The sequence below is a fragment of the Phyllobates terribilis genome, unplaced genomic scaffold, assembly GCF_046119375.1.
Source record: "Phyllobates terribilis strain yellow unplaced genomic scaffold, ASM4611937v1 Scaffold_11__3_contigs__length_659146591, whole genome shotgun sequence".
NCBI classification, from domain to species: domain Eukaryota; kingdom Metazoa; phylum Chordata; class Amphibia; order Anura; family Dendrobatidae; genus Phyllobates; species Phyllobates terribilis.
The window spans coordinates 627,953,057-627,964,418 of NW_027362771.1; the positions used below are offsets into that span (position 1 = coordinate 627,953,057).

At 41.3% G+C, this 11,362-nt stretch overlaps 1 protein-coding gene across 1 annotated transcript; it reads right to left on the reverse strand.

Annotated features, from left to right (window-relative positions):
* Positions 1-6,344: 6,344 nt before the first annotated feature.
* Positions 6,345-7,402, reverse strand: LOC141167468 (olfactory receptor 6N1-like). Its single transcript, XM_073654869.1, has 2 exons — positions 7,397-7,402; positions 6,345-7,283 (listed from the first exon to the last, which is right to left on the reverse strand). Exons 1-2 carry the CDS (start codon positions 7,400-7,402, stop codon positions 6,345-6,347), a joined length of 945 nt encoding a protein of 314 aa, XP_073510970.1.
* Between the last annotated feature and the right edge of the window lie 3,960 nt (positions 7,403-11,362).

Sequence of the window (11,362 nt, forward strand, 5' to 3'; positions counted from 1 at the left end):
AGCCGGGACTCAGTCGGACCTTGGGACGTAGCATGTCCTTCCGACGCCAAGGATTGCGGGCCCTAGGTCAATAAGGGTTGCCCCCACGATCTACAGCTCCTGCACCTCATCCTCCTCAGCCTACTCCTCCTCTTCTGTCTCCATCTCCGAAACGACCACATCAGTCACAAGCTTAAAGCACTGCAGCACTGCCTCAGCCAAACGGCAACAGGCTGTGCTGAAGCTAATATGCTTTGGTGACAAACCGCACAATGCTGAAGAGTTGTGGACAGCTCTGAAAGAGCAGGCAGATCTGAGACTCACAGCGCTGAACCTACAGCCAGGCATGGTAGTGTGTGACAATGGCCGGAACCTGTTGGCGGCTCTGAGGCGAGGCGAGCTCACACACGTACCATGCCTGGCCCATGTGCTTAGTCTCGTGGTTAAGCGGTTTCTCAAATTTTAGCCGGAGCTGCCAGATCTGATTCTCAAAGTACGCCACCTGTGTGCCCATTTTAGAACGTCAACTACAGCTTCCGCCGCCCTTGGCGTGTTTCAGCATCGTTTGCAGCTTCCGGCTCACAGATTGGTGTGTGATGTCCCCACGCGTTGGAACTCTACACTGAAGATGTTGGGAAGGATTTGTGAGCAGAAGAGTGTGTTTGTTGAGTACCAGCATCAACAAGTCCGTCGGTTTTCAGTTAAGACTCCATACATAAGACCTCAGGAGTGGACATGGATGTCAGACATATGTACCATCCTCCTAAACTTTGAGGACTCCACCAAAATGGTGAGCGGCGATGATGCCATAATTAGCTTCACCATTCTGCTTCTCTCTCTTCTGAAGCGCTCTCTGCTCACGATCAAATAGGATGCATTGCAGAAGGAGCACGATGAGATGGAGCAAGGAACCATACAGAGTTGCACGCATGGCTGAGTTTATGCTATGCTGCCTTTCCCAAAGCGTTCTCAAAATTTTGGCTGACAGTCATTACTAGTTGGTAACTCTTCTAGACCCACGCTACAAGAGAACTTTGTATCTTTTATTCCTGAGGCGAACAAGTCTACAAAAATTGGGGTGTACCAGAAGGACCTTGCTGCAGAACTATTAAAAATTAAAAAAAAATTCCCATTTGAAAACGCTGGTGGCAGAAGGCACACTTTGTTGGACTTCCAAGGAGTACAGGCGAGAGAGACACAACTTCAATCCAACAGATGCAGGGGAACACTGTCAAAGTTCTGGGAGAGTTTTCTCAGACCATCCCATCGCACAGGCCCTGAGGCGCGGGGTACTCTCACAATGAGTGCAAAGTTTGGGAAGATGCTGAGGGAGTACCTTGCCGCACACACCAACGTCCTCCGTGATTCATCTGTGCCTTATAATTATAGGGTATCCAAGCTGAATACATGGAATGAACTGTCTCTCTATGCCTTGGAGGTCCTGGCCTGCCCTGCCTCCAGCGTTTTTTCAGAGCGGGTTTTTAGTGCCGCTGGGGAATTATAATTGATAAGCGCATCCGCCTGTCAACTGAAAATGCGGACAGGCTGACACTTATAAAAATGAACAAGGGCTGGATTGGGCCAGACTTCTCAACACCACCTAATGATAGCAGCGTAAAAAAAACTCAAATCCAGTACCTTTTCTTGGGAGGTGTATTCAAATGCTCCTTTTCACACCCACACATAAGTATCGACTTCCTGACTTTGGCTATTTGCTCTTGTCCTCCTCCTTCACCTCATCTTCCACCACAATATCACCAGGGTGACCGTAGTCCGTGATGCAACCCCCACATAATTCTTTGTAAAGGGTGTTTATGATGCCCGTAAAAAAAAAAAATTATGCAGTATGTTCATGTATACCCCCCAGGGGTAAATGTTTGTCAGCCCATACACTTAGTCCATGGGCATTGCAAGTATAGGAGGCCCGCTCCTTTCTAATGGGAACATTTTTTTATGACGCCCTCCTCAACGTCTCTTCCACGGGGCATTGAAGTGCCTCCAAATTTTTGGCAGCCCTTTCATTCACTTCATAGGCCAACACTATGGGAGACTCTTCTTTCTAATGGGAATTTGTCGTTACTGTGGCCCTGCTCTAAGTCTCTTTAAATTGTTAGTGGGTTTTTCCTAAATTTGATCAGCCGTTGGACTCACTGCATATCATATAGCTGTAGAGCAGACTCTCTCCTTTCTAATGGGAATTTTTCGTTACTGTGGCCCTGCTCTATGTGTCTTTAAATTCTTAATTGGATTTTTTCCAAAATTTTGGCAGCCCTTGCAGGCACAGCATGGGCATTACCACTAAAGGAGACCCGCTCCTTTATAATGGGAACATTTTTTTTACAGAGACCATCCTCTATGTCTCTTCAAATGGGTATTGGGTTGCGTCCAAATTTTTGGCAGCCCTTGCAGTCACTGGATACGCAATAGCAGTATAGGAAACCCACTTGTTAATAATGGAAACAACAAAGCATAGCCGGTTGATGGCTCTCTAACAACAGTAAGGGCCGACTGCTGGCCTTTTAAGAATAGTATGGGCCGTCTGATGGCCCTATAAAAATAGGCTTTATGACTTTCAGAGTCCCTCCATCATAAATAAAACAGGATGTGTCTGATGATATGTCACACACCACATTACCAGATAAGGTTGTAAAATGTTAAAATGACATTTCCCGGTGAATGCATTTGTCTTAAGAAAATAACCTAAAAAACACCAAAACAATAGGATCTTTTTAATAAACAGCGTCACAAATTTAACCTCAATGTAATCACATTGTTCAGCTCATGCAACTCCTCCTTCATCTCTGAAATGACCACATCAGTCACAAGCTGACAGCACTGCAGCACTTCCTTGGCCAAGCTGCAACAGGCTGTGCTGAAGATAACATGCTTAATGCTTAATTGTCAAACCGCCCAGCGCTACAGAGTTGCTGAAATCTGTAACACAGTAGTCTGATCTGTGGCTCTCTCCGATGAACATACAGCCAGGCATGACCGTTTGTGACAATGGGCGGAACCTGGTGACCGAGAAATGACACCAAGAGTAGATACGGTTTCTTTCTATGCCTGTTCTTTCACCGAGCTTAATACAACTCTCAGCAAAAAAAGCTGTGGACTAGCTCAGTACCGTCCCTGGCCACGCTCACCTGTCCACGTGTTTGTGGGTAATCGGTCCTTCCCAGTAAGTGCACTGGGGAGGGCACGGGTAACTTTGTGGGATCCGTGCTTGTGGAAGGTGGAGACGATATTGGGGAAAAATAATGGCGGCTGGGGACCGAGTATGGATACCCGTTCGCCGCCGCCGTAAGATTGTGGACAACTTCTGTCTCCATGAGCCTAAAAGACCACATTTCAAGTGCAAGCAGCTGCCCAGAAATCAGGCATTTTAGTATTGCGACCTGTGGGTGGGTGGGTGACTGGCTGAATACTTGCATTGCATTCCAAGTAACAGATAACTAAGCAGAGGTGGACTCTATCATCATCATGACCTCACCTCGGCACTATGAACACTCCTGAAGGAGAAGCCAGGGCCCACCGGAGGAGTCTCCGGTTCTCTGGTGGGCCCGTCCAACACTGCCGAGAAGCAGCTCTGGCTAAGAAATGTGTGGGGGAAGGTTCCTAACACTCTATGGCTGCTTTTTTAATGTGGATCGGACATGCTTATGCATGTTATTTCTTAAACCGCATTGCAGATCAGGCCATTGTCCAACTCTGTACTAATGAAATTAAATGCGCAGAGAGCGATGTTTCTGTGTCAAAGCACCACGGACAAGTACGAGATGATGTTGGACGGGCTGCCATTGCTTCTGCAACAAGCTGCATTAGAGGACTTCCTGGGAGAAATGACACCCAGGGTAGATACGGTTTCCCTCTATGCCAGTCCTTTCACCGAGCTAAATACAACTCTCAGCAAAAAAAGCTGTGGACTGGCTCCATACTGTCCCTGACCACATTCACCTGTCCATGTGTTTGTGGTTAGGCGGTCCTTCCCTGTAAGTGCACTGGGAAGGGCACGGGTAATGTTGTGGCACCCGTGCTTGTGGAAGGCCGAGACGACACTGGGAGAAACAGTGGCGGCTGGGGACACCCGGCCGGTATGAGTTTCTGAAAAGCATCCATCTCCACGAGCCTAAAAGGCCACATTTCAAGTGCAAGTAGCTGTCAAAAATTTGCCAGCATAGTATTGCAGCCTGTGGGTGGGTGGGGGGCTGGCTGCATACTTGCGCTTGCATTCCAAGGAATGGCGTAGGGACAACTGAATGCTGAACTGGGACAAGGACGTGGATGGTGATTATTGCAAGTCTGCAATGATAGGTGCATGGCGGGAGGCATCTTCGCATGCGCCAAGGATCACTTATGATGGGCACACTTTAAGGCAGTGACCTGGGAGTCAGAAATGCTTCCAGAGGTCTTCCCCATGCTGTTCCCAAGTATTTTCAGCACTGTATGCATGTGTCTGATGATGTGTCACACACCAAGTCATTACCCTTGAATCTGAGATTGGGAGTTCACTCTGTAGCGCAAAACTAAAACTCCTGTTCTTCCTCATCCTCCACCTTCTCCTTCTGTTCCTCGTCATCACCCAATGTGGCCTGAGGATATTGCTGGAGTGAAATCTCTCCCAAATGCTCTCCAACCTGAGGGACGTTCCAAACTCAGGTTTAACCGCACCTGCTGGCCCTCTGAAAATGTGAAGAGAGGGCTACATAATGACATGGTGATGGACGTGGTTCAGGCAAAGCCCAAAAATTCAAATGGGAATGTTTTAGCTGGCATTGTAAAGTGCTGGGGAATATGCATTCCACTATCTAGCTAACAATTTTGAATGAGGGAGGTACCTCCCAAATGTAGGAGTGAGAGCCCTCACAAATGTAAAAGGAAAAACTAAAGCCAAAACGCTGCATGTGAACAAGTGCTAAAGGGTAGATATATATATATTTTTTATTATTTTTATTTTTTTTTTATTTTGCTTTAAGTACATGTAATTATGAAGGAAAAAATGTTTCTTAGCATTTTTCCCTTTAAAAAAAATGTAGGTTTGGTTTAGTAGGTCTTCTTATAAATCCGTAAAATGGGCGCAATAGTCTGGCAACATTATTCCTAAATACCATATGTGAGTCAGAAAGGCATGCAGGCATCTTCTTCATGCTGTTCTCATTTAGTTTTATCACTTTCCCATCTATTTCAGCTTTTTTCACAGGCCACCAGACCTGTTTGTTTGATCCAGCAGAAAAATATTTGGCTTTCCCATTGACTTGCATTGGATTCGTTATTCGGTGCGAATACATGGATATTAGAAGCTATTTATGCCGATTTTCCCGAATTCGAATATTTCACTATTTGCTCATCACTAGTCACTGCACCTTCTCTGACCTGCCTCCTATTTTACCTAGCCTCGCACTACTAAATGCATTATGTAAAATAGGAGGCAGGTCAGTGAAGGATCAGTGAGCTGTCATAGGAGCATTCAGATGAATTTGTAAGCAGAGCATCAGATAGAGCGCCCCCACAGGCCGCCCCGGAGCACAAGCATATCATTTTCTCCAAACTGAAAGTAAAGATTACACAAGAACCACAGGATTGATTTCATCCACCAAGGTATCATATTAATCAGTGTAATGTCGCCCACCTGACAGTGTATGTAGTTTATTGAGAACAATCCTGCTGACATGTGCGCTTTAAGTTTGTCGTTTGGATACATGTATATTGATACTATGGGCATAATATTGATGCAGAAACATTTACCCAGGAGCATTATGTTTGTGAATTTTGCCACGGATTGTGGCCCAAAAATTCAAGAAAATGAAGTAAAACCACTCCAAAAAGACATAATGAGGAAGAAGAAAAAAATTGGAGTTTGAATGGTAAAAAGTGTATTTAATTATGCAAAACCTAATAAAAATAGAATAATATCATACATGATTCAAGAAAAGATGATCAGACAGGTACCAATTGCTGATATAATTTAGGTGTATAGAAAATAGTTTGAAAATGCTGCCAATGGACAAGTATGGATTCTCCCCCAGGGATGACATCAAAATTGTCCATCAAAATGGTCAAAATTAACTGGAATATCCGTGGCACATAATCAATACTTGTAAATATAGAGAGACCATCTTACCCATTAGTCGAATCAGCGTTGTTTGTTACCAAGAGGAACAAGAAGGAAAATCCCCAAAGTGAGTTTCGCGTCTTATGTAACTTACTTTCTCAAGGGGAATGAATTATTCATTCAACAACTTCATCTGGATCTTGAAAATTAGAACCAATCAGTAAATTTAAGCATGATAATAATTTTCAGCCCCACAAAATTTGTTGAGTTCAACTGTTTTCATCTCTGAACAAATTTGGCTGTAGAACAGTGAATTTTATATATTGTGATGAAGTGTGTGTATCAGCAATGTTTTCTGTACAGCTTTTAAGATATCTTTATTTCTCAGACTATATATGATGGGGTTGACCAAGGGGGTGAACACAGTATACAGCAGTGATAGGATCTTACTCATGGTGCGATTTTCTCCTTTTGTTGGGAAAACATAAACACTGAACAGAGTCCAGTAGAATATGGAGACCACAGTGAGGTGGGAGCTACAGGTGGAGAAGGCTTTCTGTCTACTGATATTGGATGGAATTCTTAATGTAGTGAAGATAATTTTAATATAGGATGGAATTATTATCATTATTGGTATGATAACTGATGGTATGCTTAGTAACATAACTTCGAAATGAACAACAAAGGTGTCAGAACAGGAAATATCTAGTAAGGGAAGAATATCACAAAATAAATGGTCTACAATGTTTGATCCACAAAAATGTAGCTTTGATACTGTTGAAACATTAATTAATATTATGGAAAAGCCAACCAACCAGCAAGAAATTGCCAATTTTACACAGCATGCTTTTGTCATTGTAGAAGCATAACGGAGAGGATTGCAGATGGCCACGTATCTGTCATAAGACATTACTGCGAGGAGAAAACATTCAGATGCTACGGAGGTGCTGAAAAAATAAAACTGGGTCATACAACCAATAAAAGAAATGGATCCCCCATTGGTTAGTAGAGTACGAAGCATGTTGGGGACAATATTTGTGGTCAACAGGATGTCACTGATGGACAGTTGTGAGATGAAGAAGTACATTGGAGTGTGGAGGTTCTTGCTGATGGACACCAGGGTGATGATCAGGAGGTTTCCCCATATTGTCCCACAGTAAACCACCAGAATAAGGCAGAAGAGAAAAGGTCTTAAATTTTGGCTACATTGAAATCCTAAAAGGAAGAATTCTGTAACTACAGTCAGATTGTTCTCCTGTATGAATGATAAGAAAGTAGAAAGGTTGATATTTACTTTTTGTGTACCTTAAGCAAATTACATGAGGGGAATATAAAATATAAGATTCCTTGTAATAACATGTAACTCACATCCATGATGACCTTTGTGAATGAATATTGCTAAATTTCTCCACAATCCAAAGAAATGTTAGCCCAATAGAGACAGTGATGATAATGTCTGCAAAGCACCGTGTAATATATAGCAATAAGTAAAATAAATTAATAAATGTGGAAAAAGGAGCTGCCATCTGGCACTGAGTCCTTCCATAAAGTTTTTACATATCATACGTTTGCTGTACCGAATTATTTCTGGCCTTTCATCAAAACTTACCAAGAAATAAAGGAGCCTAGATAAAAGGGTTAAATTGTCAACTATTGTTTTGTGTAATATTATGCAAGACAGTGTATGATTATTAGAAAACTTTTTATATTCTGTGGCCCCAGCAGCTAGAACATGATGATGGTTTGGTTTCAGCATTGGTATCCAAATTATAATATTTATCTTTTCATATTTTTTTCATCACCTTTCATTAAAGAGGTTGTCACTTCTTTATCATTGATAACCTAGGCTTATATTAGGTCATAATTGTCTGATCAGTCGGGGTCTGACACCCGTCACCGCCACCAAATAGCTGATCTCGATGTTGGCGGTGGCCGCTGGCAGGAGAAACCGAATTGCAGAGCTTCTCCATCTTCTGATAATGGCAGGGTACAGCACATCTACCTACTGTTCAAATCAATAAGAGGCAGAAGTGTAGCATCCGGCTGCGGCCACTATCAGAAGATAGAGCAGCTCCGCAATTGAGCATTTCCATCTGGTGGCAGCCGCCAATGCCTAGACTTGCTATTCGACGGGGGTGTCTGGTGTCAGACCCCAACGGATCAGGTATTCATGACCTACTCTAAGGATAGGTCACCAATGATAAAGTAGTGGACAAAATCTTTCATTTTTGGACTCTAGTTGCAAAAATTAATGCAAAACTACAATAGATCTATATTTTCTGTCCAAGAAGTCAATTAAATTCTAGGTAATCTTGTGGTCTATGGATGAAACTTGATAGGTTAGAAATTAAATATTTCAGTGAAGTTTCTCACTCTACGGCAGCTATGTGTGGCTAAAACCTCACCCCTATGTGGTGACCAATAGATTCCCAATTTAAAAACTATGGTATTACTGTCAAAATCGATCAGCTAATGTACACGGTTACTGAAAGTCTTGTGCAGATAATCATCACTTAAGTTAAAATGCCTCACCAACAATAATTGGACGTCTCACCAGCCATGGAGTTTTGGAAGAACTTCTCCAAGGCCAATGCTGTAAGATCAACTTTACAAAATCACCAGTGCTTGTTTTTAATTTAAAGGGGTTGTTTGGGCATATGATATTATTGACCAATCCATAGGAGAGGTCATCAATATCAGATCGGTGAGGGTTCGATACTAGGCACTCCACGATGACAAAACTGAAATAAATTTCATTAATATTATATACCTGAACAATCCTTTTAATAATTTACAGTCCAATTAAAAATATCTTGGATGAAGAAATGTTACCACATACACACAATTAGACTACTGTATATGTAGATGTTTTCTACCATTTCTCTTAGGAATGTGCTGTTAAACACTCATAAAATCAAAATTCTTACCATTAAATCTGTTGAAAAGTATAGTCATCGACATCTCATTTATCATAATTATTACATTATAACAGTATCATCGGATGATTCCTGCAATCAGAGCCAGAGCTCCCCAATCCATAGTGTGAATCTCATAGCCAAGTCATTGTTCAGAAAATAATCCAAATCTGTCTACATTCTTGCGTAAAGGCTTTACTATCTAATAGATACAGATAGTTTAAAGTGAATTGATGGTGACCAGAACAATATTTCATGCAAAAAGACCAATAAACTGCTAAAACTTATTTATACCTAACATGTAGGCTACATGCTTTGTCTGTAGGTCTATGGAGATTCCTGATATTTTCTCCTGAGATCCAGTCCACCGAGGGGTGCTTGGTACTTTTCTTTTATTTGAAGATGTTATCTATTGGAAGAAATAAATATGAGGCCTCACGACATAGATACATCTGCTCTAGGTTATTGGATTAATATAGCCTAAAAATCATATATACAAGTTAGCAATGTTCTAAAATCCAACTGCCTTTTGTGTTGGTCCCCCATTTTCTGGGAAAACAGGTCTGACTCATCGAGTTATGGACTCTACCAAACATCTGAAGGTGTATTGTGATATCTGGCTACAAAATGTTAGCAGCAGATTTTTTATGTCCTGTAAGTAATAAGTTAAACATTCATGGAGGGAATTTCTCTTTAGTACATCTCACAGTTGCTTAAACAAACTATACTTTTGGAAATTTGAAGGCCAAATCAACACCTTAAGCTCCTTGACATGTTCCTCAATGCATTTCTTCCAGTGTGGCATGGACATTCATCTGCTAAAACAGGCAACTTCTATTTGATAACATTACTGACATGGAAAAGCTTACATGGTCTGCATCAATGTACATTGACTTGAAACAATATTCACACCCCTTTGACTTTACCACATTTTTTCACAAAATTGCACTCATTAAATTAAATGTGTTTTTATTGGGATTTTATGTGATGATACCAACACAAAGTATGAAGTATTTGTAATGTGTAAATGTAATAATACATGCTTTTCTAATTATTTAGAAAATATAAATATAAAAATTGTGGTGTACATTTGTATTTAGCCTCCTAAAATCTGATACATCTAAATAAAATCCTTATTGGCCTCCAGTAGTCATATAATTAGTAAATTGAGTCCACCTGTGGGTAATTTATTCTCAGTATAACTGCTACTATAAATGTTCTGGTTCATCCTGTTTTGAAAAGTCATAAGTTAAAAAAATGTAACCTAGTTGCACCCATTTTACTTTTTGCCTACCTATTTTAACATTACATTTTGGCAAAGGTACACTATTAACTATACTGTTGTCTGTTGCTGAATTTTTAGGCGGTGTAAAAACCTACGGCCATTTGTTAAAATTGTATATAGTCTTTTTTGGACAGGTGGAACGCATGCGCTTTTGACCGAAAACATTGTAAATACAGTTGATACCAGAAGTTTCCATGCACCATATAAAAAGAAACATATGATGTTTTTCTCAATATCTGACATGAAATCAGAATAAACCTTTCCCATTTTAAGTCAATTAGGATTACCATAATTTTTAATATTTGCCAAATGCCAGAATAATGAGAGAGAGAGAATGTTTTAAGGCATTTTTATTACTTACTGCAAAGTCAAAAGTTTCCATACATTTCATTAGTATTTGGTAACATTACCCTTAAACTAAATGACTTGGGTCGAACGTTTGGGATAAACTTCCACAAGCTTCTCACAATAGTTGGTTGGAATTTGGGCCAATTCCTCCTGGTGTAACTGATCCAGGTTTGTAGGTTGCCTTGATCGCATCGGCCTTTTCAGCTTTGTCCAAAATTTTCAATAGGATTGAGATCAGGGCTTTGTGATGGCTCTCTAAAACATTAACTTTGTTATCCTTAAGCCACTTTAATACCATTTTGGCAGTATGCTTCGGGTGATTGTCCATTTGATGGCTTGAAATGTTCCTTCAGTATTGCCACATAATCCTCTTTTTTCGTGATGCCATCTATTTTATGAAGTGCATCAGTCCCTCCTGAAGCAAAACAACCCCACAACATGATGTTGACACCCCGGTGTTTCACAGTTCGGATGGTGTTCTTAGGCTTCCAAGCTTCTCCCTTTTTCCTCCAAACGTAACAATGGTCATTATGCCCAAAAAGTTCAATTTTAGTTTCATCAGACCACAGGACATGTCTTCTATAGTGATGAACGAGCATGCTCGCTACTGCTCGGTGCTCACCCGAGCATCTCACTTCTTGAGATGCTCGGAGCTCGCCGAGTATTTCTGGGATGCTCTGGTGGGAACTTGGGTCATCTCCCTGCATGTTTGGCGCTATTTAAAGAGCCAATGAACATGCAGGTATTGCCTGCCATACACTGTAATGCCGTAGCCATGTGGGTTGT